Consider the following 27,844-nt stretch of genomic DNA (forward strand, 5'->3'; position numbering starts at 1 on the left):
TAATAGTTGCTACTATATATAAAGAGAAGTTTTGAAAGTGATAAAGTTCTATAAATAAGATAAGCAGAAAAAAATTCTTAATTTTGTTAACTTGAGCCAAAATTATTAGTATTATGGACTTACAATTCATTGGTTTTGTTAATATATTAAGAATTTCAAATATTGAAATCCAAATGTAAAGAAGTTTGTCACTTCCTCAGATGGATTTTAAGTATAAAGTGTTTTTAAATTACTCAAATTTAAAGATAATTTTTCTGACTACTGATATAAACAGATGCATGACTGATCACAAAATCTTGGTAATTTTTATACCAGAAAGTGTGGTAATTTGTAAGCACTCCCCACAATATTAGGAGCGATGTTTAAGACCTCTTTGTTTTTCACTCCATGGATTAATTTCCCATCAGCCTTTCTCTTATTTTATACAAGTCATATAATTCAAAGCCACATAAGGCAAGCTGATGACATTAGAATTGCTTAATGAAAAATATGACATCAAGTCATGCTGAGGGATCAAAGAAGAATTTCAAATGTTTTTGAATCCAGCTAAATGAAAATATTAAAATTTTTGACTCATTTGTAAATACTTATTTTTTGATACCTAACATATGATTAAATTACATGTGAGAATATAATTTGTAGTTCATATATGACTATTTAGCACTGGAGAAGGCAATGGCACCCCACTCCAGTACTCTTGCCTGGAAAATCCCATGGACAGAGGAGCCTGGTAGGCTGCAGTCCATAAGCTCGCTAAGAGTCAGACACGACTGAACGACTTCACTTTAACTTTTCACTCTCATGCATTGGAGAAGGAAATGGCAACCCACTCCAGTGTTCTTGCCTGGAGAATCTCAGGGACGGGGGAGCCTGCAGGGCTGCCATCTGTGGGGTCGCACGGAGTTGGACATGACTTAAGCGACTTAGCAGCAGCAGCAGCAGCTAGTCTGTTCAGGTGTCTGTGTTCAAATGGACCCTTTTACCTCTAACCTGATTAGATTCAAATCTACATCATTGTTAATTTAAAAATACGGAATTTTTATTCTCATTTAAAATTTATCTCATTTTACTTTCCTGATTCCCAGAAGATAAAAGTGTTTAATTCAGAAGTAAAATATTTATGCACTCATTTCTTTGTTTCTGCTTTTGGAGTATCTGTGTTATATGATAAGAGTATGCCTCTAAAAGTTTTTTAGTCTGCCAAATAAGTTTAGCAAGTTCTGGGCTGTAGATTAGTTTCCATAAGGCACAGTTGTGACATTAAAATCAGATACATAAAATTCCAGAATCTTATCAGTTTTGTATAAATGTTTGTCTTATATTTGCTATTATATGTGAAATATTGTAATTCTGAAACAGCAAGAAGAGGTTTCTAACTTTCTTCATGTATTGAATCTGGCACACTTTCATATAGGTGAGTATAGAATAAATTAAACTTAAATATACTAAATAAAAAGAATTGTTTGATGATTAAAATTGATTAAAAGCTATCTATAGTCCAAATTTGGAAAACAGAGACATGTGAATAATTCACTATTTTTAAATAATATTTGATTCTTATACAAAAATATTTAGTAGTAAAAATATTTGCATATCATGACATGCTATGTACTGTTCTATATGAGAGATATTTTTATTCCCATTTTGGAGATGCAGACATTGAGGCACAGAAAAGTAATCTGTTTATGTTCACATAGCTAGTGTAATGTCAGAACCTAGATTTAAACAAAAGCAGGTTGTTTCCAATGTCTAGTCTTTGAAGCAGCACGTTATAAAGTAAAACAAAAGCAAGCAAAAGAGAATGAATGTAACACTTTTTCACTTTTATATTTAAAAGTTAGTTTTTTTTATAAGATTCTGTTTTGTTTATATAAAAGTGAACTCTCATGGAAAAGACATATATTTTTCCAGTTTGAAAATATACACGAGGTAATTGTTTGTGTTATATTCAATTTATTGTCAATTACAAAAACTGGTAATGATTGTCACCAGAAATCCTGCCCCACAGAAAATATTTGTAGCTCTCCATCCCTGCAAGTCATCTTGATCCTGTAATGTCTCCATTTTTCAATTGAGCTTTCATTGTGCAATTCCAATCATGTTTTAAAATATTTCCAGACTAAAAGATTATACTCTGAACTCCATGCTTTTATTATTATTATTTTTTTTTTTTTTTACTTTCAATCAGCAGAACGTCCTTCCTCTTTCATTTCATTTTGGCACCCATGAATGAATGACTTTTAGGAATGTGCTTTTTGGGCGACATTGTTTTCAGCATGTGAAGGACAGAGAAACTGAACAGGAAAGAATACATGGAAAATACAAATAAGTGAAGCATTCTAGGAATACAGAATCTATCTTTATTGCACTAGGCATATGTGATTAAGTGTCTTCAAAACAATGAAACTCATCAATCAGCATCTTCATGCATTGGAAAATCAGATCATTCTGGGAGAATCTGAGACGGTGATTGTGACAAGGCCACCTTCTCATGGTTACCTGCCACAATCAAGAGTATAGATAAGGAAAGAACTTTTCTGATTTGTTACACTCCTGATAGTTAAACCTTCATATAGGAAGCGACTAGATAGGGAAGAGGCATGACCTAGCGAAAGTGAATACTATCAACATTTAACTCCAATCTGGAAGAAACCTTGATATCCTCAAGTAAATAAATAAGTACTTAATATAGCATGAGTGTACCCTTGGAAAATGTCATGGATGCATTTCAATGATTCTACACATAATGTAACCAATCAAATAAAGCTTTATATTTATGTGAAGGTAATTAAGCTTCCAGAACTTACAAATATATATATTGCAGAATCTGTAAAGCACATTATCCCAGAGCAAAACAGAGTAGTGTTTCTTCCATTATTTTTATTAGGTCAGTACCAACATAAAGTGTCAATAAGGTCCAATTAAGAGATATAATTAAAATATCTTTTTTTTTATTATTGTTTGGTTTCTTCCTCCAACAACTGTCTCCGTGATATTAACCAGTGTGTTCATTTCCTAGTGGGATGTGTAGTGTGTACATGCTCAGGATTATAAAAAAGAAATGGGAAGTGTTATAACCTGCTATCAACATTAACTCTGCAAACGTCTGACAGGTTTAGTAGATTTGAATATGAAAAGTAAATAAAAGCTGAGGCAGTTATCCAGATATATTTCAGCTGGAAGAATGCCTTTTACTTTTCTTATACAGCTATTTAAGACAAAATAGTATTGTTTGTGTGTGAACTCCAAACAATCCCATATTTTTTCCCCGGCATGAGTAGATGTAGTCTTTAAAGTTATCTGCTTTATAACTTCATAATCAGTGATTTTTAGGTCTGAACTCATTTCTTGAGGGGGTTTTGAAAAAGGTTTATAAAACCATGTCTATTTTCAAAATTGTAAGCTAGAATTGCTGTGGCTGTGCAGATGTGATGACCCAAATCTTTTACTGCAAGATATCCTTTTAAAATATACAGTGATTTCATTTATCAACTGGCCTAAATACCAATTTTCCTTCTATTACTTTAAACAGATTTACATGTTTCAAAGCAGGAGGGAAAAAAGCATTAAAGAAAAGCCAATATGACACTGCTGCTTCAATATTCTAATAAACCTCCTGAGCCTCTTTGGGTAAACATTAAAAAACCTCTTTGGGTAAATGAACTGAACTTATGATAATTAAAGACTACCTTTGCATGGGATATTTTTAATGCGTCAATAAATTGCACGCATAGAGAATACTGTGAAATGTTTTTACTACAATACTATGAAGTAACAACAATGGGAAGCCCTAAACAAAGCATTTAGCTTTCACCAAAGATGCAGAAATAGTAGCAGATAGTAGGCATTGCCCTAATACAAACCCTAAGACACCATTTTGTGCCATTAAGACAATCACTTTCACTCACATAGTTTTCTCCATACTAGTACCTGCCATTATCATGCTGCATTCAGAAAATAAGAGTCAAATTCTGGAGGTAAAGATGGGTAAAGAGGTGAAAAATAGCAGAACATGGAGTAGTCCATGAGCACCAATCACATTTTGAGGATTTGTTCGAAGGCTGAGACTGACAAGAAATGAAACTGTGATTGGATAGATGTGGTAAGAAATACAAGTTTGAGTGTGATGATTTTAATGCATGTTGGCCAAATCATTGTAATATTTTTAAGGAAAATCCTGAAGGGACAATAAATTAAGCAAGATGACGCTTAACATCTATTAAATTTCTTTGAAGCTAAAATTCCTCTCTTACCACTATATGTTTTCCAAAGAAAAAAATATACTAAAAATATGTGTCCCTAGGTTGTCCTACAATTTTAAAACACTGTCCATTGTTATTATTATCATTTTCATCTCATTGTCATCATTTTCATCACCATCGTCTCCATGCTTCACAGGATGCATGGACATAGTTAGAATAATGGTTATAGTTTCTTTTACGGAGTTGACTAAGTCATTTCTCTTCCTGTTTTGCCCTGACTCCAACACTATTTGCCAAAGTAAGCAAGTCTCATTGATTTTGGATTTGGCTACTCATAATGCACCCAAGTTTTTCCCATAATCAGTCTGAATATTCTCTTTCTCCTACTTTTAAAACATTAAAAATCCTCTCTCCTATTTATATGTAGCTGCCTGAGAACACAAAGCTCCTTCTTACCTGTGTGGTAAAACTTCCCTGAAAATCCAAGGTTGAAGGTAAAATTTGCAACCTGAGTGCGCAGTAAATTTTGAGTCTCTAGTAATGCCTGAAATAAATAAGAAATTAACATGATTTTAGAAAAATAAATATGAAGCTTTTGGGATGCCTCTTTTTCAAATGCGTATGCATGAATGAAACAAAATAATGTGGTCTTTGTTGCTTTTTGGGGTTTTGATAGCTACTGTTATGTGCTATTCATATTCCAGGTATTATAATCACTTTTGTTATTATTTTTATTGAAGTTTACCAAATTATGAAGCAGTTAAGTCTTAAGCACATTATAAATTGCTGAGAGGCAATTCTCTAACCACACAGCACTGAAATCATTTTTCATTTCTATGTGAGACATTTCTTGAATTTTAGATTATTATATTTCTTTTCCTTGGGGAAATTTTTTCAGAGTAGTTGAATATAGACAGGTTCTGTATTTGTTGGCAAGGGACAGGAAGATAACTTTAGTTTGAGTTCCAATTGAGTATTTTATTTAACTGTGCAACCTCCTGTCATTTTTAAGGCATACTTATTGAGTTGAAAGCTTGGATTTTTATTTTACAAATTAAAGGGAAATTTATATTTTATAGGATGTTAATTACAGACCTTGAGATATGAACAAGGAAAGTGGAGGTAGGAAATCAGTAATTCCATAAAGAACTATTCTCTAAACATGGAAAAATGTTTCCTAACTTATCATTCTGGAACTATTAGAGGTCAATTTCCTGCTTGTAGAGAGGATAAGAACATCTGGACAGTAATCTTTGAGTCAGACTTAGTCCTCTAAATTTTCTGCCAATCATTCTATTGCTATTATTTCTATGTCAACATATGTAGCATAATTCAGAATCTCATATCCTTGGACATTGTAATTTGATTATTGATTCAGAATGCTTTTTCAATTTTTTAATGAATTTTTAAAAGGGAGTTTATTTTCTTCTGATGTAAGTGAGAGACTCCTCCAACTAGAGATATAACTAAGATTGTTTTTTGGTTACTCCTATCCATTTTTTAAGGTACAAAAGAGCAGAGGTTTAGACAATTTCTTTTGAGCATTAATGAACTTTACTTTTTATTCCCCCCAGAGTTAAGAGAGCTTTCCTGAAAATTTGTAAAGAAAAAAAGAGAATTACAAGGTTGATAAGCTGTATGGTTTCTGGTTATCCAAGGTTACAGTTATACTGGGTATAATCCTGGCTAATCTTAATTAAATATCATCAGCTAAATAGAAAAAGGAAAAAAAAATAGACATACTAGTGTAACTAGGTTTTAAAAGTTACCCCCAAAAGCAATTTATATATGAAAATAAAAAGATAGAATTAAAAAATAAATAGTTGAGCTTATTGCTACATACTCTGGAATATAGCTTTAAATTTTTTTTAAAAATTATGCATCTTTTTTTATTAGGAAGTTTTTTTTTTTCCCTGTGTTTCTTGTTTGATTCAATGCACAATCCCTGAGCTTCTATACTTTGAAATAGTTTTTTTTTTTTCAAAATTTAAGTTTATTAAGTTCTTCCTGCCCCTGTTCTCACAAGTCCATCCCCATCCACTCCATCTCTGTTCTTGAAATCATTCTTTATTCCATATTTACTAATCCACCATCCATTTTTAAATTCAGTAAATATTTATTCTAGATGGATACAGTGTGGGGTTTGGCATAGCCTCTGTCACCTTGGGCTTTCCTGAGAGGGAGAGCGATATTAAATAGAGGATCCTCAAATACAAAATTACAAATCATAAGAGCTCCAAAAGAAATCTAGAGCATGTTGAGATAGATGCAGTAAGACATTTAATTTAGACTGAGGAAGTGAGCCCACTTGATGCTTTCCTAGGGGCCATCTAAAAAAGTTCAAACCATCTATTTTTTTCCCAGTGTGCCACCAACTTTAGGCAGACCTACATGTCTTTTTCTTGGGCTTTAAAACACTACAGCCTGCTAACGGTTTTCCCATCTTCTTTATTCTATTTTACACTGTGCATCCCAAAGATAGCAATGCACATCACCCTTGTGGTCAGGGAAGCCATTCAATTAGGGACTCAGCTTTGTTGGTCATTTCACTTCTTATTATCTTTTCCCTTATCTGTGAAATGAGATCGTGCTTAGCACTTGTTTCACACAATTATTATGAAGATTACATTGTATAAGGCATACAAAGTGCTTAGCTAAGTGCCTGGTACATAATAAAATCTTGAAAAATGCTGTTGATGACTACTTAATATGGCAATCTCTTACCACAAGGTAGGTATCAGTGGTGTCTCCATGTTTAAGCTGCCTGTAAATCACCCTGTCCTCTGTATTATTCCCCACCTTCTACATTTTTCCATGTCTTTTCTGTTTGTTTGTTTTTTTTTGTCCTGAAAAGTGTCCAGCTGTTCCTCATCCCATTTTTCAGCCTTACCCATTTTTAAAGCTTGGCCCAAACGTCATCTATTTGTATGAAGCCTTCCCTGATACCTTAAGGCTTTTCCTTTTCTCATGTCCCAAAGTAAGATCGTAAATTGTTTTTCTTAAGACTTGCATCATTTTCATTTACTGCTCATTTTACATATGCCATGTTGCTAAATAGATTTTCATATATGTGGAAGACATTTAAAATGTAATAAAAAGCTATATTAATATACAGCAACCTACTGAGTTAGTTTCATTTACTTCAATTACTAACATTTTTTTCTGATGGTAAAATGATAAAAATGGCTCATGGGCCATACCATTACATGACATAGATAGGATTCTGTATTTCACTGACACATTTATCACATGGATGTCTTATAATCTTAAATTGTAAATTGTGTAGTAAGACAGGCTCTCACAGGGCAGGGCAGATGGATTTTCTTCCACTGGAGCTAATTAGCTATATGAAGAATTTGACAGACCTTTCCATTTCTAAAAGAATTCGAGTTGTCTAGTCACACCTCCCAATATGTAATCTTCATTAATTTGGAGTAAAATAACAATTTCTATAAGCAAAAACAAAACAAATGGATAAAAAGAAGAAAATTCTAAAAGATTCAGAATTTCCTACTTCATTGTAACTAAATGTTCTTTGAGTTTAAAAATTCAAGGAAAGAATGGTTCCATGTCTTTCAGTGATAAAAAAAATAGAGAGAACAAATAAATTAATATGTATAAAATGGATATAACTTAAAAAAATAAAAGTCAGAAATAAATATAAGAGAAAAAAGTGTTAAATCATGAAAATTAAAGAAGAAGTGTAGAAAAATAAAGGATTAAAATACAGGACAAATGTTAAATATCAGGAAATATCAGACAGGAAAAATATAAATATAAAATAATGAATAAATAAAATACAGTAAAGCAAAAAAAAAACCCTTAATTTAGGAAAATTTGTTAATGGACTAGAAATAATATGTCTCAATTTGAAATAAAAATCAAATAATATAATATAGGAAATAATATGCTGCTTTAAATATATTAATTTTATCAGAACATCTTGTGGACAAATTTGACCAACTTTTAAAAATATATGTAAAATAAAACATATTAAATGTTTAGATAATAAACTTTAGTTATTTTAATATTTTATAAGTCATAAAAATACATATTAACTGCTTTGAAGGTTTTCCCTGCATTATTCATGAAGGACTCACTAAGTCATTTGGATACTAAAGAGAATAAATATATAACTTATTTAAGTAAAAGCAAAAATTCATTATTTTAATAAACATAATTTGCATTCATTTAATATTCTTCTAATGAGTTCCTCAGTGTTTAATAAAGCAAGTACAACTCTGTCTTATTGCAAAGTAATGAAGAGAGCAATGTTTTTCAAACTTCATCACACATAATATTTTCTAGAGGAGACTGCTAAAATTGTCAATTCTGTGCACCCACTTGAAGAATTATTGATTTAATCTGTCTATGATGGGACTCAAGGACATGTATTTCATTATAGACCCCTGTTGGTTCTTAAAGAAGGTCAAGCAATTGTTTCCAGATTACCTATAAGAAATGAAATGAATCACCAGGATGCTCCTCCCAGGCCCATTTTCTGGGTATTTTGAATTGGAGAATAGGATGGAGCCTAGGAATCTGTGTTTATAATGGTGGTTCTTATAGCTTCAAACTAGAGATTATAGCCATCAAGGAACTTCAGAAAATATTGTTAGTGCGCTGTTTGTATTAATTTCAAGGTATACTGCATACATTTTAAGCAATTCTGACATTCAGATTGTTTACCATCAGGCTAACTCTATCGGATCATTGAAAAAGCAAGAGAGTTCCAGAAAAATATCTATTTCTGCTTTATCAACTATGCCAAAGCCTTTGACTGTGTGGATCACAATAAACTGTGGAAAATTCTGAAAGAGATGGGAAAACTGATCACCTGACCTGCCTCTTGAGAAACCTGTATGCAGGTCAGGAAGCAACAGTTAAAACTGGACATGGAACAACAGACTGGTTCCAAATAGAAAAAGGAGTACATCAAGGCTGTACATTGTCACCCTGCTTATTTAACTTATATGCAGAGTACATCATGAGAAACACTGGGCTGGATGAAGCACAAGCTGGAATATCAATAACCTCAGATATGCTGATGACACCACCCTTATGGCAGAAAGTGAAGAGGAACTAAAAACCTTCTTGATGAAAGTGAAAGAGGAGAGGGAAAAGTTGGCTTAAAGCTGAACATTCAGAAAACTAAGGTCATGGCATCCGGTTCCATCACTTCATGGCAAATAGATGGGGAAACAGTGGAAACAGTGTCAGACTTTATTTTTCTGGGCTCCAAAATCACTGCAGATGGTGACTGCAGCCATGAAATGAAAAGATGCTTACTCCTTGGAAGGAAAGTTATGACCAACCTAGATAGCATATTCAAAAGCAGAGACATTACTTTGCCAACAAAGGTTCGTCTAGTCAAGGCTATGGTTTTTCCCGTGGTCATGTATGGATGTGAGAGTTGGACTGTGAAGAAGGCTGAGCGCTGAAGAATTGATGCTTTTGAACTGTGGTGTTGGAGAAGACTCTTGAGAGTCCCTTGGACTGCAGAGGATGAGATGGATGGATGGCATTACTGACTCAATGGACATGAGTTTGGATAAACTCCAGGAGTTGGTGATGGGCAGGGAGGCCTGGCGTGCTGCCGTTCATGGGGTCACAAAGAGTCAGACATGACTGAGTGACTGATCTGAACTGAACCCTTGCCCTACATGTACGTAATTAATAAGTCACGACTATATGCATACTTTGGTATAGGCTTACACTTCCAGAATTTCAAATCAAATACCAAAGAGTGATAGTTTTTGTCTTCCTTGGACAGTCTTTTATGACATTCAATAATTCAAGATGGGTCCTATTTACATGGCTTCCCAGATATTGCAGTGGTAAAGAATCAGCTTGCAGGAGATGTAAGAGACATGGGTTCAGTTCCTAGGTCAGGAAGATCCCCTGGAGTAGGAAATGGCAACCCACTCCAGTATTCTTGCTTGTATTCCATGGACAGAGGAGCCTGGTGGGCTACAGACCATGGGGTCACAAAGTCAGACACAACTGAACAACCAAGCTCATTTATTCTTATAAGGTCTTGATGTGGGAATCAGAGAAGTTACATCTATACTATTTTCCAAGTGGGAAAAAAATGCTTCATGGAAAGTTTAAATGGTCCAACCAGGTAACAAAGCAAGAGTGCCAAAATTGAGCATGTTTGCCTAAACATTTGGTCTGACTTTAACTTCAGGTCTCACTGGAGTATGTCTGTGTGGTCACCCAGGTTGAAACAGACTCAGAATTTCATGAACTTTTGTGCAGAGACTATTTGTCAATGTACAAATGAAGATGGATAGGTCTGACCCAGGGTTAAAATATGAAGCTTTTGAAGTTCGTCATTGATGGTTTGTGCCTCGGTTCTTGCTCATCTCTTTTCCCTTTAAGAGAAATCTCTATTCCTTCAGAAATCTATTCTCTTTCTTTTCCTGATAAACCCTTATTGCTACTCAAAGAAGAAACTATCTGATATAATTTATGTTGCGACAAAACATTATACCAATGTGCTGAGTCTTCTAAATAATTTTATGTGGGGCAGATTAGCTCTGATTGTGGAAAGGGTGAGTTAATTAAGGAAGAATAAATGCAGTCTTCTGATAATAGTGAAGAGATGCGGTGGGGCCAGGTAGAAAAACACCATACTGTTTCAGAGCAATTATCCTCTTGCTTTCTGCCCACCATCTAAGTGTTCCACTGCTGTCCATCTTCTTTCACTTAAGTCTCCAGGAAGCCAGGAATCTGGAACTCTGGCTCTCTGCCTCCTTGTACTGTTTTTCACTCATGTATCCATTCAAACAGTATTGACATTGGACCCCTGCTTCTTGTTTTAGGCATTCTTCTAGATACTAAGGACACAGTGGAGAATGGTGACAATATCTAGCATCACTGAGCACTTACTGTGTGTAAGGTACTGTTAGGTACTATGAGAAGCACTCCACTTGAAATATCTCTTCAAGTCTCTCCATGATCCCTTTATTAACCTCATTTCACAAGTGGGGAAGGTAAGTTGCAAAGAGCCTAAATAAACTACCTTAGGTTATGGAGATAGAAAGTGTCTGACAGACAAAACTACTTTGTATATTGTTATCACTCTTTTTAGACATGCAAATGCATGGTAAATCAATTAAATAATTATTTAATTGAATTTTTTATTTTTAATGTTAAAACACTTATTATTGTTGTTCAGTAGCTAAGTCATGTCCCACTCTTTTCAACCCCAGGAAATGCAGCATGCCAGGCTTCCCTGTCCTTCACTATCTCTTAGAGTTTTCTCAAAGTAATGTCCACTGAGAGGGTGATGCCATCCAACCATCTCATCCTCTGTTGTCACTTTCTTCTCTTGCTTTCAATCTTTCCCAGCATCAGGGTCTTTTCCAATGAGTTAGTTCTTTGCATCAGGTGGCCAAAGTATTGGAGTTTCAGCTTTAGCATCAGTCCTTCTAATGAATATTCAGGACTAATTTCCTTTAGGATTGACAGGCTTGATCTCTTTCAGTCCAAGGGACTCTAAAGAGTCTTCTCCAACTCCACAGTTCAAAAGCATCATTTCTTCAGCACTCAGCCTTCTTTATGACCCAGCTCTCACATCTGCACACTACTACTGGAAAAAACATAGCTTGACTATATGGACCTTTGTCAACAAAGTGATGTCTATATTTTTAATGTGCTATCTAGGTTGGACATAGCTTTCCTTCCAAGGAGCAAGCGTCTTTTAATGTTACGGCTTGCAGTCACTGTCTGCAGTGATTTTGGAGCCCAAGAAAATAAAACCTGCCACAGTTTCCATTGTTTCCCCATCTACTTGCTATGAATTGATGGGACTAGATGCCATAATCTTAGTTTTTTAAATGTTATATAGTATATGCTATTGTTATAGTATTATAATATGCTAAAATAGTATATGTTATTATTGAAACTACAATAGAGGACCTACATTTTAATCATTTATTATCATTTATGAATTATTGTTATTTATTAATACACACTCTACTTCACCTCACCTAGCATATGATTTATAGTTTAAATTGGTTCCCCTGGCTCCTGGCTGTGAAGGAATCATAGGAAAACTGTAAAGAAAATAGGGAAATCATTCAGGAGGCTTTTGCAGTAGTTCCAGTAAGAGAGAATACAGGCATGACTTCTACTGGTGGTACTGGGCATGGAAAGAAGTAAATAATATAATTATTGTTGAGCTCATGTGGGAAGTAAAGTGGAGTGATTTCATTAATGATTCAGCTTTCTGACATTCAGTGAGATGAAGGAAAAGTTGAGAAAAGTTTTGAAGGAAAAATCAATACTTCCATGGCTACACTACATATTTCTTCCCCAATCCTCCCTAGTATGAAAAACAGAGTTTAAAGTCCTACATCATCATTGCTTTCCAATACACATAGCATATAGTTACCAATATGCACAAGATGTGTATGTATTAGTAGGGGAGTGGTCTCAACATACCAGGAGTGATTTTTGGACACCAGAAGTTTAAACATTGATACTGATTAAAAGATACAGGCAAAGGGAAGGATAAATTTGAAAACTGGTTTTACCTTGTAAAATAATATTTAATTCATGTCATGTATGTGAAGAGTTTGCATTTTTTGCTTGATTATCAAAGAACACAATGAAGGTGATATAAATCATTAAACTTGAAGTGCATTTAGAGTATTGTAGATTTTATTTGATTGTATCAGCAAAGCACGCTATGTGTCTTGAACTCCATTTCCAGTGACTGTGGTTGAATTTGTCTTGTGCCCTATACTTTGATCATTGGGGGAATGTCATCGGTATCTGGTATATCTGTCTCCACAGGATTCTAAGGCACCGACTTCAGTCCAATCTGGAAGTATATGAGATAAATTTCTGCTTCTGCTTTTTTATTAGCCCTCTGGTTGTCTCCCTGGAATCAGAAAAATTTCATAAAGGTGGTAAAATACCGCTCCAGTTTCTCTTCAACACTATGCTCAGGTTCGGTCCACAAAGGTCCTCATAGACTGAGTACTCCCTGCTTCCTGTATTTCTGTTTCCATATTTTTCATGTTCTACCTAATTGATTGGGATTTTGAATCAAATAAATAAATTCAAATCAAACATGTTCTCGTAAGACCCTTAAGATATTACCTCTTGAACTTCTGGGTTTTTCCTTTACTATGCTTTTAAGTCTCCCCTTTAATTATATTATTTGATTTTTTCCATATGCTTTGGTCCTAAGTCTCCAGAATGTCCTATAAGAATTTTTTGAGTTGTAAAAAGATACATGTATAACAGAATACATGGTTCATATAGTATGATTATTTCAAAGGATTTTATAGAGTAATGGCAAGAATAATTGTCTTCTTTGCACTAGGCTAAAGTGTTTAAGTAAATGATAAAAGAATAGTGAGATAGAACTATTTTATATTAGGACTTCTTTGGGGATGTAGAATGAAACTGGTCATTGTAAGCCCAATGACAGAAAGATAGCTTCAGGAATCTAAGGAATCAGAGAGCTGAGAGAAACATAAACATGGACAACAAAACAATGTCAGACCTTTTTTTAGGTGAGGATGGGAGCAAAGTCATTTAGAACTCAAAATATTTCCAGAGATTCAAAACTGGACCCCAGTTCTCTCTGTGTTAGGTTGAAACTTTTAATCTGTAATCTGAATCACCCTGCATAAATAATCCTGACTTCTGTGTTGGAGAGCCTACTTGACAGAAATGCTTTGTTCTGCTATGTCTGCACTGAGGCAGAGACAGAATCATTACCTTCAGAGCTAGCTTGGGGTCCTTGAAGTGTTAAAGCTTGGGCTGCCTTCAATAGTGGGTTATCATGGATGATTTTATTGCAGAACAGCCAACAACCAGTGAAACAAGAGTTCCTGATTACACATTTCCAAATGGTGATCGGTGGGTCACTAAGTCTGTAAAATTTAATAATTCCATGAAAGGTAATTCCATGTTCAAAATGTTTGGGAAACACTCTATTATATGTTTCTTGCATGCTGAGTCACTTCAGTCATGTCCAACTGTTTGAGACCCAGTGGACTGTAGCCCTCCATACTCCTCTATCCATGAAATTCTCCAGAAAGAATGCTGGAGAAGGTTGCTGTGCACTCCTCAAGGGAAATCTTCCCAACCCATGGATTGAACCCACATCTACCTGCATTGGCAAGTGGGTTTCTTTACCACAAGCACCACCTGGGAAGCTATATCTCTTAGGAAGTTCTCAATTCACATTAACATGCTAAAGACTATAGTAGGAAACATTTTGTACCTGACTTAGCTTTCCCCCCAAACTATTTGCCAGTAATGCACACTCCTACCTGCCTAATTTTAAGCTACAGTCTTAGGAAAAAACATTAAAAAGGTGGTTAATACTTTGGAAGTAGAGGTGTTTCCTGGGGTCATGATAGCCTTGATCAAACACAGTTTCTTATTTAGTATCCAATGCAAGGTGCAAAATATAATAGCTGTGATTTTATAAGAGATGTGTTCTGCACATGTACTCAGTTATATAACTGCATTAACTATCTGTATGTATTCTGTAGAAAAAGAGTTCTTTTCCATTATTCCAGGATTTGTTATCCCACAAGAGCTTCAGAACAAAATCAATTTCTTAGTATTATGAAACTGTGGAAATATACTTAGAAATAACAATTACCCTTTTGATAAATATGATGTTACTTCTTGGAGCATCTTGATGAAAAATGATTAAAATCAACTATTAATTGTTTTCATTACCAAAATTATGTTTTATTTCAAGATCAAAATTCTCATTTTATATTTTAGGCCTTAAAAATGCAAGCCTCTAAAGCAGCTGTCTTAATCAAGGTCAGATATTGGCATTCTTCCTTAGGAATCATGCTCTATCTTTGTTCACAACCTCCATTTTGAATTCTTTAATCTCTCATCATTCAGTGCAAGTTTGAGGGCTCTTATAACAGTTCTTGGCACCATACAGATATTCAGTAATTGTTGTCTGGTATTGTAACTGACTTACCTAATTTCATTTCTATAAAAATTACCTTCTCACATGCAATTGGAAATCTTCAACACCAAGGTATTCACTTTTGTTGTTGTTCAGTCACTAAGTTGTGTTCAACTCGTTGTGACCCATGGACTGCAGTACACCAGGCTCCTCTGTCCTTCAGTATCTCTCAAAGTTTGATCAAACTCATGTGCATTGAGTTGGTGAGCCATCTACACATCTCATCCTCTGTCACCTCTTTCTCCTCCTGCCTTCAATCTTTTCCAGCATCAGGGGCTTTTCCAATGAGCTGGCTCTTGACATTAGGTGGCCAGAATGTTGGAGCTTCAGCATCAGTCATTACAATGAATATTCAATGTTGATATCCTTTAGGATTGATTGGTTTGATCTCCTTGCTGTCCAAAGGACTCTCAAGAGGCTTCTCCAGCACCACAGTTCAAAAGCATCAATTCTTCAGTGCTCGGCCTTCTTTATGGTCCAACTCTCACATCTGTACATGACTACTGGAAAAACCATAGCGTTGACTATAGCTTTGGACTTTTGTTGGTAAAGTAATGTCTATGCTTTTTAATATATTGCCTAGGTTTGTTATAGCTTTCCTTCCAAGGAGCAAGCACCTTTTAAATTCACAGCATCAGTCACCACCCATTGTGATTTTGGAGCCCAAGAAAATAAAATCTGTCACTGCCTCCACTTTTCCCCCATCTATTCTCCAGGAAGTGATGGGACTGATGTCATGATCTTAGTTTTTTTGAATGCTGAGTTTCAAGCCAGCTTTTTCACTTCCCCTCTCAACCTCACCAAAAGGCTCTTTAGTTCTTCTTCACGTTCTGCCATTAGAGTGGTATATTTTGCATATCTGACATTGGTGATATTTCTCCTGATACTTCTCCTGGCAATCTTGATTCCAGCTTGTGATTCACCCAGCCTGGCATTTGGCATGGTGTACTCTGAATAAAAGGGCTTTCCTGATTGCTCAGTTGGTAAAGAATCTGCCTGCAATGCGGGAGACCCTGGTTGGATTCCTCAGTCGGGAAGATCCCCTGCAGAAGGGATAGGCTACCCACTCCAGTGTTCTTGTGCTTCCCTTGTGGCTCAGCTGATAAAGAATCTGCCTGCAAAGCAGGAGACCTGGGTTTGATCCCTGGATTGGGAAGACTCCCTGGAGAAGGTAAAGGCTACCCCCTCCAGTATTCTGGCCTGGAGAATTCCACGGACAGTCCATGGGGTTGCAAAGGGTCAGATATGACTGAGCTACATTCACTTCACTCTGAATAGAAGTTAATAAGCAGGGTGACTATACAGCCTTGATGTACTCCTTTCCCAATTTGGAATCAGTCCATTGTTCCATGTCCAGTTCTAACTGTTGCTTCTTGATCTGTATACAGGTTTTTCAGGAGACATGTAAGATGGTCTGGTATTCCCATCTCTAAGAATTTTTCACATGTTGTTGTGATCCACACAGTCAAAGGCTTTAGTTTAGTCAACGAGGCAGAATTTTTATGGAATTCTCTTGCTTTTTCTATGATCCAATGAATGTTGGAAACATGATCTCTGGTTCTTCTGCCTTTTCTAGACCCAGCTTGTATATATGGAAGTTCTCAGTTCACATACTACTGAAGCCTAGCTTGAAGGATTCTGAGCATAACCTTAGTTGCATGTGAAATGAGCACAATTGTATGGTAGTTTGAAGATTCTTTGGCGTTGCTCTTCTTTGGGATTGGAATGAACACTGACCTTTTACAGTTCTGTGGCCACCGCTGAATTTTCCAAATTTGCTGATGTGTTGTGTGCAGCACTTTAACAGCATCATATTTTAGTAGTTTAAATTGCTCAGCTGGAATTCCATCACCTCCAGTAGCTTTATTCATAGTAATTAAGGCCCACTTAATTTCACACTCCAGGATGTCTAACTCCAGGTGAGTTACCACACCACAGTGGTTATCCTTTCACTTCTCTTCTTTTCTCATCTTTTTGTAAAGCTTCCTAAGATAGCCACTTTGCCTTCTTGAATTTCTTTTTCTTGGGGATGGGTTGATTACCACCTTCTGTACAATGTTACAAACCTCTGTTCATAATTTTCCAGACACTCTGTCTACCAGATCTAATCCTTTGAATCTATTCCTTACTTTCACTGTAAAATCATAAGGGATTTGATTTAGGTTATATCTGAATGGCCTAGTGGCCATTCTTTCTTCAATTTAAGTTTGAATTTTGCAATAAGGAGCTCATGATCTGAGCCACAATCAGCCCCAGGTCTTGTTTTTGCTGAAAGGTATAGAGCTTCTCCGTCTTCAGCTGCAAGATTACTGAGATTTTGAATGTTTTGCCTTGGAAACAAACCGAAATCATTCTATTGTCTTCGAGATTGCACCCACTTACTGAATTTCAGACTCTTTTGATGACTATGGGGGCTACTCCATTTCCTCTAAGTGATTCTTGCCCACAGTAGTAAATATAATGGTCATCTGAATTAAATTCGCCCATTCCCACCCATTTTAGTTCATTGATTCCTAAAATGTCAATGTCCATTCTTGCCATCTGCTTTACCACTTGCGAGGTATTCACTTATTAGCCATATTATATCATATCATTCTTTCACTAAAAATTGTAACAATTTCCAAGTATTTCTTGAGCACAGAAGGTGTACTTTCTATTCTCATTTTTATATAACTCCCCATTCTTTCATGGATACACCTTGGAAACATCTGAACTCTGTGACACATTTTTAGGGTCTTGGAGACAGGCTTCCTGCCACAGCTTTGGCAGACATGTTGGTCTTATAATAATTCTAAAAATGTCCTGGAACCAACCATTTTTGTATCTACAGACATTTCATTCAAAATATAAAACAAACAAAAAAATAATTTTCTTGTCAATTTCCATCATTCATGTCCCACAGGAGCAAGGGATATATTACTAAGAGCATCAAGTTGTCTGCAGGTTTTTATCCACTTTCTCTTAGAAAGATATAGTCTCTTCTCATCTTCCCTCCGATTTCTCTCAGTTGTTCTCTATTCAAAATATAAATAAACTTTCAGTGAAAATCCGTATGTCTTTCCAGTATCAAGCTTTTCCTATTTCATTAAGACTGTACTTGAAAATCATACATTTTAAATTTTTACTGACTTTCTGTTATTAACTTAAAAGGAACTAAGGATTGATGCTTTTGAACTGTGGTGTTGGAAAAGACTCTTGAGGGTCCCTTGGACTGCAAGGAGATCCAACCAGTCCATTCTGAAGGAGATCAGCCCTGGGATTTCTTTGGAAGGAATGATGCTAAAGCTGAAACTCCAATACTTTGGCCACCTCATGTGAAGAGTTGACTCATTGGAAAAGACCCTGATGCTGGCAGGGATTGGGGGCAGGAGGAGAAGGAGACGACAGAGGATGAGATGGCTGGATGGCATCACTGACTCGATGGACATGAGTCTGAGTGAACTCCGGGAGTTGGTGATGGACAGGGAGGCCCGGCGTGCTGCGATTCATGGGGTCGCAAAGAGTTGAACATGACTGAGCGACTGAACTGAACTGAACTGAACTGAATCTTCTCAACTGAAGTAACCACTGGGGCAGAGCAAGATTTTAAAGGTGAAAATAGTTGTGTGCAGTAATTATTCAGCAGATTGATATGCTACAAATGATTTGAACAAAGATAAATCACTGACTTTATTGGCTACCAAAAAATTGCATAACATGTGTAGATTAGGTGGCATGTGAAATACACACACACACACACACACACACACATATTCGACATAGTCACTCAGTCATATTCGACTCTTTGCGACGCTATGGACTGCAGCACGTCAGGCTTCCCTGTCGATTGCCAACTCCTGGAGCTTGCTCAAACTAATGTCCACCAAATTGGTGATGCCATCCAATCATCTCATCCTCTGTCATCCCTTTCTTCTCCTACCTTCAATCTTTCCCAGCATCAGGGTCTTTTCCAATGAGCCAGTTCTTTGCATCAGGTGGCCAAAGTATTGGAGTTTCAGCTTTAGCATCAGTCCTTCCAATGAATATTCAGTACTAATTTCCTTTAGGATTGACAGGCTTGATCTCCTTTCAGTCCAAGACACTCTCAAGAGTCTTCTCCAACTCCACAGTTCAAAAGCATCATTTCTTCAGCACTCAGCCTTCTTTATGACCCAGCTCTCACATCTGCACATGACTACTGGAAAAAACATAGCTTGACTATATGGACCTTTGTCAACAAAGTGATGTCTATACTTTTTAATGTGCTATCTAGGTTGGACATAGCTTTCCTTTCAAGGAGTAAGCATCTTTTAATTTCATGGCTTCAGTCACCACCTGCAGTGATTTTGGAGCCCAAGAAAATTGTCTCTCACTGTCTTTCTGAATAAGGATATCTATGTTAGAATACATAGTTTAGCTAATAGATGAATAAACCTACTACATTTATTAGCAAATTTATTATTTATTATCAGGGTCTACTCTTTTAAGGTAGTGCATGATAACTTATTTGCTTAACTTCTAAAAAGCATCATTATTTCAGAATATTGACATGTTTGGATAAAAGGACAGAAATGTCAAATTAAAAAATTAAAGGACATTCCCTTGAAGGCTTAGAAAACAAGCAGTAAAATGTTATTGCTGATAATAGAATTGAACCTAGAGTTAGTTTTTCATTTATTCATTATAATAGCATAAATTCAGTAGTTACCTTATTTGAACAGGTGAAATGACAAAAAATTACTTGTAAATAAACACATCTATCTGTAGCCACCAAAAAGATTCAAGGAAATACCAAAAACTTTATAAGTAACTGTACTTCAGCAAGCATTTATCAAACCACTTCTATCTTCAGTCTCCTAGGTCTTGCTAATATGTGCCCCTTTAAAAATTATGCAAATAAGTACATAGTCTCTGGATGAAAGCATTTCTGTATTTTATTTTCATGTTATTTTACCATATCTGAATAAATCTAGATTATTTAAAATTTTCATGATCAATTCCATAAACTTTTGGAAATTTTTCATATACTACATAGGCTAATATTTTGCAAATATATATTCAGATACATACATTTTAAAATGCATATCAAAAAATAATTTCCAAAAGCTAAGTATCAAGTCATGTGTCAACTTACATACATTTGAGGCATTAAATCTCTTTTATTGTTTAAATTCATATGTAGTAGAATCTTCTCAATATAACGCCAGCAAGGAAAAGATATATCTATTTGTGTTTTGTTTTTTTAAAAATAAGTGTGAAATACACATGTCATTATTCACCTAGACTTGTTTATAACTTAAGTGTATCGTAATTCATGGTACAACTATTTTAAGGTGGATATTTCCTATATTGGTAGACAAATCATCTTTTAGCAACTCTCTCCCTCCCTCTGACAAAACTTAAGAGTTTTGAAAATTGAAAGCTCCTGTGAGATGTTGTCACATCCTCAAGCTCAATTATATTTAAAGTCTAATTACAATTCAGATTCTTAACAAAACAGTCTTGACATCATCTGATAAACACCTACTAGTCTACCAACTCCACTTCTCAGTAAATAAAGGAAAGCTAGTGAGGTATTCATAGAGGAGACTGACAAAAACAAAAATATATTAATGGTAACATTTTCTGTCCAGTTCTCATTTCCAAACAAAAGAAGGCAGCATTCAAAATATCTCATATGTAAATGATATCTTTAAAGTTCTATGATTGACATTATCCACCTTTCACAGTATATTTTTATAAGGAATTTTTCTGGAATTAAAAAGGAATTAAAAATTATTTTAATTAAATTAAAATAATTTAATTTTGAGAAGGACTCTCAAATAAGTGAAATATGTTGTTGTATTTACTTATTAAAAAATATTTGAGTAGCTAATATATTCCAGCTGTCATACATACTAGAGATTTGGCTTTTGAACAAAACTAAGTCCTTTCTTTATGAGTTCATATTCAAGTGGGTGAGACAGATAGTAAACAATAAGCTAATGGTGCAGTAGGATGACAGTCCTAAGAAGCCATTGGAGAATTTTGATCAAGCAGAAATAACATATTCATCATATCTTAAAATCTGGTCATTGTATGAAGAATTAATTGCATCAAGGAGGACATGTATGGAAGAAGAAGACATTTAGAAGAAGGAACTATGCTCATTGAGAAAAAAGTGCATTGGAGTTGGTGGTAATGTAAGAGGAAAGTGGTTCAGATTTGGGATGTAGTTTGAAGATATTTAGGACTTTAAATATTAGATGATGAATTGAATACAGGTCATAAGAGAACTGGATGTGGTGCATGATGACTCCTGCATTTGTTCCCCTATTTTGTGTATCAGATGAACACTGGAAATTACCAACCACATTTATTCTTGGGTAGTGAAGTATCTCTTCAACATCCCCAGAGTATCATTTAGTGAACTGGCTTTATCTACAGAAAGCAGGTGTTCCTAATCTATTATTCTTTGTTGTTGTTAAATAACATTTGTTTTCTTTGTGTTTTCATGAGAGCCCCAAAAGTATAGACTTAAAGCAAGCTTTTTTCAAATATTTTTGGAAAAAATACTGGAGTGAATTATAAGGTAAAAGTACTGCTCTAAGGATTTTTTTTAAAAGATGAATATTAGATATATGTTGGAGAGGGCGATGGCACCCTACTCCAGTACTCTTGCCTGGAAAATCCCATGGTCGGAGGAGTCTGGTGGGCTGCAGTCCATGGGATCGCGAAGAGTCGGACACGACTGAGCGACTTCCCTTTCCCTTTTCACTTTGATGCACTGGAGAAGGAAATGGCAACCCACTCCAGTGTTCTTGCCCGGAGAATCCCAGGGATTGGAGGAGCCTGGTGGGCTGCCGTCTATGGGGTCACACAGAGTTGGACACGACTGAAGTGACTTAGCAGCAGCAGCAGCAGAGACGCAGATGTGGAGAACAGATTCATAGACACAGTGGGTGGAGGAGAGGGTGGGACAAATTGAGAAGGTAAAATAGAGGGCTTCCCAGTTGGCGCTGGCGGTAAAGAACCCGCCTTCCAATGACGGAGACATAAGAGACACAGTTAGATCCCTGGTTGGGAAGATCCCCTGGGGGAGGGCATGACAATCCACTCTAGAATTCTTGCCTGGAAAATCCTACAGACAGAGGAACCTGGGGGGCTATAGTCCACAGGGTCGCAAACAGTCCAGCATGACTGACGCAACTTAGTACGCACGCACATGTTAAATAGATAGCTAGTGGGAAGCTGCTGTATAGCACAGGGAGCTCAGCCTGGTGCTCTGTGATGACCAAAATGGGTGGGATGGGGATGGGGTGTGAGGGAGGCTCATGAGGGATGAGAAATATATATATATATGTGTGTGTGTGTGTGTATAGTTATGACTGATTCGCGTGGTTGTATGGTAGAAATCAACACATGTTATAAAGCAATTATCCTCTGATTTAAAAAAAGTAAATTAAGAAATCTTGCAGAATAAAAAAACTTCATGTAAAAATATACAAATATGCAGATGTTCACTCTTCCTGCTGTAATAAATTCCTTTTTCGCTGAAAGTAAAATTAAAATATAAGAAAAAACCCTAAAAAGACAAAAAAATAAAGAGAAAATATATTTAAACATATTTAACTATCTTTATATAAGGAATCTGAAACAATGTAAACTGAAAAGCATATCATTACCATTCTATGTAAATATTGTGGTAAAGATATCAGATATTAAACAGGATTTATACTTTCATTCCATTCTCTGAACTGCTGAAATAAAACTCAATAAAACTTAATTCTTATTTTACTAATTATGACTCATTTAGCATTATAAGAAAAAACTTAACCAAATATTAGAATTTGTTGAAACAATTCTTCTTAACGTCTATAAATTCAGTGTAGTTAACTCTTTAAAATAAGTTCTTAAGGAATCTCTTTCCTAAAATATATTTAATCAACTACAGGAATGCTTCATTTTATTAACCAGCTCTCTAGTTTGACATTGCAAATATCTCTCACCTTGGGCCATGAATGAGATAAAGCCTCTTAAAATCTTACTCTCACATCCTGCAGTATTTTACATTAATTTCTAGAATTACCTTTAGAGATTTTGAGCCATCTTTATTCTTTCTAATTGCTGCCTCTATTATGTAAGACAGGTATTTTTCTACAATATCCTTGTTAATTACTAACATATCCTACATTTACATAATATACTTTTTGGGGCAATTTCTGTGGTAACATTTCAAGGCTAATAGGAAGCAATTTGCTTTCCTTTATTAAGTACATTAAAACTTCATGCCCTAGACATCACTGATGGTAAACATTTGATTCTGCTCAAATTTAGTGCACTGAGGCATTTTGCTGTGCCATATTAGGCTTATTTATGTGCTGTGTTCTGCATTGTTAGCTGCTAATGAGACTTCAACTCTTATTGCTCTAAGGCCTGAACACTAACCTCATTTTAATGAGTTCATTATTTGCTGTCTTCTAAAAGGAAGACAACAAATTTTCCTTTTAATTAAAGGTCAAAACACCTCTGGTGAAGGAAAGAGAAGAGGTTATCAAACCCTAGGAGAAGCTGAGAGATGGCTCTTTCAGATTTCTAAGCTGTGCAGAGTTAATATAGACTGGGCAGGAGGTGGTTTCTCAAGAATATAGACAGTCAATCAATCTCCGGAGACTAAGGTGCATTTAAATTTAAGACAAATGAGAACACTACAGCACGACAGTTAATGTGCCTAAGACTTTGTAAAAAATGAAAGTCAGCCAAAGTAATTAAAGAGGCTTTACTCCTAACCAAAAGGGCCACCTGGATCAATAGGGCTGCAGGAGCAAGATTTGTCTTTTGCATGAGGAATGAGTTACGTAGTTGAGAGAAAACGGCATTTTCATTGAGACTAGAAAAACTAATCTCAAATATTTTATCACAGATTGTGAAGCAAAAGCAAGTCAGTATTTGGGGGGAACTATTTTTAATAATGTATAGGATATGTGGGCTTAGCATGAGGTATAAGAATATGTATAAGCACAGGCAACTTAGCTGCTAAACTGCAAAATTCCTAGGAATGTCAGTTGCTATTTATATTTGCAGGCAATGTATATCTCTAACCACCGGGGAAGGTAAATTTAAATAATATATAGTCCTGTCATAGCAGATAGTAGGGATAACTTGCTACTTATGTAAATTTTAATATGAACCAAAATAAGAGATTAGAGCATAACAATTACATGGAACCTTTGCACTTAGCAAATAGTGTGGTTAGATTAAAATGAAAAACGTTTTCCTTTTGCTCTGACAGCACATACATCCACACATGAATGATTTTAATCTTGTACACGGCTTCCTAATTAATACCTAAATCTTCAATGATAATATATTTTTTAATTTAAACATATGATTTCCATAACTAAATTTACATTTATGCATGAAATCTATTATGTTCCTTTTTATGTTTCTAAGCGTTGTTCCAGACTCAAGAGTATATGACCCATAAACATTTTTCTTCAATAAACTTATTTTAGAATTTTTTTAGATTTACAAAAAAATTGCAGAGATGGTACAGAGATTTCATATATACCAATACTTATGGGATCTTTTATTAGGGTGGTACATTTGTCACAATTAATGAGCCAATATTGATACCTTATTATTAACTAAAGTCTATACTTTATTCATATTCTCACTTTTTCCTGTTTCTGCTTCAGGTACCACATTGCATTTAGGTACATATTTCCTTAAGCTCCTTTTGGCTATGAGAGTCACACTTTTTTTTTTTAACAGAGTTTTAGGTTTACAGGAAAAATAAGCAAGAATTCTCATATACATCGTTTTTCCTATATCTTCTTGCAGATCCGTCATTTGTTACAATGGATGAATTAGGATTTATACATTATTATTAACAAAAGTCCATAGTTTACATTAGGATTCCTTCATTGCATTGTAAATTCTATGGATTTTGACAAACACAGAATGTCAAGAATCCACAATTACAATTTCATGGACAGTAGTTTAACTTTCCTAAAAATCTCCTGTTTTCCACTTATTCATCCCTTTCCTCTCCTGGCAACCACTGATGTTTTTACTGTTTTCATAGTTTTCCCCTTTCTAGAGTATCATTTAATTGAAATTATATAGTATGTAGCCTTTCCAGATCGGTTTTTCTCACTTAGCAATAAGCATTTAAGACTACTCCATGTCTTTTTGTGGCTTCATAGCTCATATGTTTTTATTGCTGAATAATATTCCACTGTCCAGATATACATATATTGTTTATCCATTGACCTTTTGAAGGGCATCTTGGTTACTTCCAAGTTTGGGCAATTATGAATAAAGTTACTATAAACATTTATGTGCAGGTTTTTGTGTGGACATATGTTTTCAAATCATTTGAGTAAATACCAAAGACTGCAACCACTGGATGGTATGGTATGAAAATGTTTAATCTTATAGAAGTGAAGTGAAATCGCTCAGTCACCCCATGCGACCCCATGGACTGTACCCTACCAGGCTCCTCTGTCCATGGGATTTTCCAGGCAATAGTACTGGAGTGGATTGCCATTTCCTTCCCCAAGGGATCTTCCCAACCCAGGGATCAAACCTGCGTCTCCCGCATTATAAACAGAAGCTTTATCATCTGAGCCACCAGAGAAATAAGGAGCTGCCAAACTGTCTTCCAAAGTGACTTACCATTTTGCATTCCCATAGGCAATGATTGAAAGCTCCTGCTGCTCTACATCCTCCCCAGCATTTGGTAATGTCAGTACTTTGGCTCTGGTTATTCTAATAGGTATGGTAGTGGAATTTAATTGTTTTAATGAGAAGTTTTCTAATGGCATATGCTTTGACTATATGGACCTTTGCCAACAAACTTCTGTATAGGCAAAGCTATGGTTTTTCCACTGGTAATACATAGACTTGAGAGTTAGACTGTAAAGAAGGCTGAACATCAAAGAGTTGATACTTTTGAATTGTGGTGCTGGAGAAGACTCTTGAGAGTCCCTTTGACTGCAAGAAGATAAAACCAATCAATCCTAAAGGAAATCAACCCTGAATATTCATTGGAAGGACTGATGCTGAAGCTGAATCTCCAATACTTTGGCCACCTGATGCTAACAGCTGACTCATTGGAAAAGACCCTGATGCTGGGAAGGACTGAGGACAGCAGTTGAAGGGGACAACAGAGGAGGAGATGGTTGGATGGCATTATAGACTCAAAGGACATGACAGTGGACTCATGGCAAACTCCAGAAGATAGTGAAGGACAGGGAAGCCTGGACTGCTGTAGTCTGTGGGGTTGCAAAGAGTTGCACACAACTTAGCAACTAAATAGAAAAAACAACATACACTGTCAAATATCTTTTCAAATACTTTGCCATCTTTTTATCTTCTTTGCTGAGGTTATCTATTCAATTCTTTGGCCCATTTTCATTTGGGTTGCCTGTTTTCTTGTTGTTGAGTTTTTAGAGTCCTTTATATATTTGGATGCAAATCCTTTATTAGATATGCACTTTACAAATATTTTCTCTGACTTGTCTTTCCATTCTCTTAATGATATCTTTTGTACAAGACATTGAGTCTTTGTGACCCCAGGGACTATACAGTCCATGGAATTCTCCAGGCCAGAATACTGGAGTAGGTAGCTGTTTCCTTCTCCAGGAGATGTTCCCAACTCAGAGATGGAACCCAGGTCCCCTGTATTGCAGGTGGATTCTTTACCAGCTGAGCCACCAGGGAAGCCCATAGAAGACATCAGAAGTTTTGAATTTTACTCAAGTCCCACTTACCAATTTTTTCTTTCATACATAATGCTTGAAATAACATTTATTTGCTAAATGGATTCAATTCATAAAGTCAGATCAGATTTTCTTGAGCATCTTTTATGTATATAGCACTGTGAATTGGACTAGAGTAAATGAGATAGGAAGGAGATAACACAGGAGCCATTCCTTGTTTTAATGGAGCTTAAAGTTCTATATTATTGTTGATTATAAGAAATCACTATATATATATATATCTTTAAACATAATTTTATGCTTTTGTCTAAATATGCTTAAATGAAATCTAAGGTGGTCAATTATGTGCTGGAAAGTTATGCAATAAATATTAATGTATATTAACTACAAAGCCCCAAATACCCAGTTATGAGAGACAGTAAAATTGGCTATAAATTTTGCCATTGACAATTTCTTTGCTTTGGCTTTTTCCAAATATGCAGAGGGGAAAGCTTAGATTTGGAAAAGAATAGAATTTTAAAAAAGAAGGCTTACTTCAAAAGCTTTTTTTTTTTTAAGTTGAGAAAATATAAAATATTGTTATTCTATGAATAATGTTTGTTGAGAATTTAAAATTTTTTGAATATTGTCATATAGTATTTCATTTAATGTTTAAAATAATTCTAGGTATTATAATATCTTTATTTCACAGCTGAGGTTAGCAACTCATCTAAAAAATGGTGGGACTCAACCAGGCTCTGAAATCTGAATCTTATGTTTCCAATTCTCTTGTTCCTCATAGTGCCTATGGCTACTTTGCCACGTGTGGCATTATCTACTTATAATAGTTAGCTCAATTATGAATAGTTTAGCTGAGCCACATATTATTGTTATTGTTTAGTCCCTAAGTCATGTTCATTTCTTTGAAAACCCATGGACTGCAGCCCGCCAGGTTCCTTTGTCCACAGGATTTTCCAGGCAAGAATACTAGAGTGGGTTGCCATTTTCTTCTCCAG

General features: G+C 35.4%; 1 protein-coding gene across 2 annotated transcripts in view; it reads right to left on the reverse strand.

Annotated features, from left to right (window-relative positions):
- Window positions 1-27,844, reverse strand: part of LOC129657645 (bifunctional heparan sulfate N-deacetylase/N-sulfotransferase 4) — a 284,882-nt gene that overhangs the window by 153,274 nt on the left and 103,764 nt on the right. For both annotated transcript variants that reach the window (XM_055588031.1, XM_055588030.1), the window contains exon 2: window positions 4,659-4,746. In XM_055588031.1, coding sequence (XP_055444006.1) covers window positions 4,659-4,746 — 88 coding nt within the window. The remainder of the gene's footprint in view (window positions 1-4,658; window positions 4,747-27,844) is intronic.

This window comes from Bubalus kerabau, chromosome 7 (genome assembly GCF_029407905.1).
Source record: "Bubalus kerabau isolate K-KA32 ecotype Philippines breed swamp buffalo chromosome 7, PCC_UOA_SB_1v2, whole genome shotgun sequence".
NCBI lineage: Eukaryota > Metazoa > Chordata > Mammalia > Artiodactyla > Bovidae > Bubalus > Bubalus kerabau.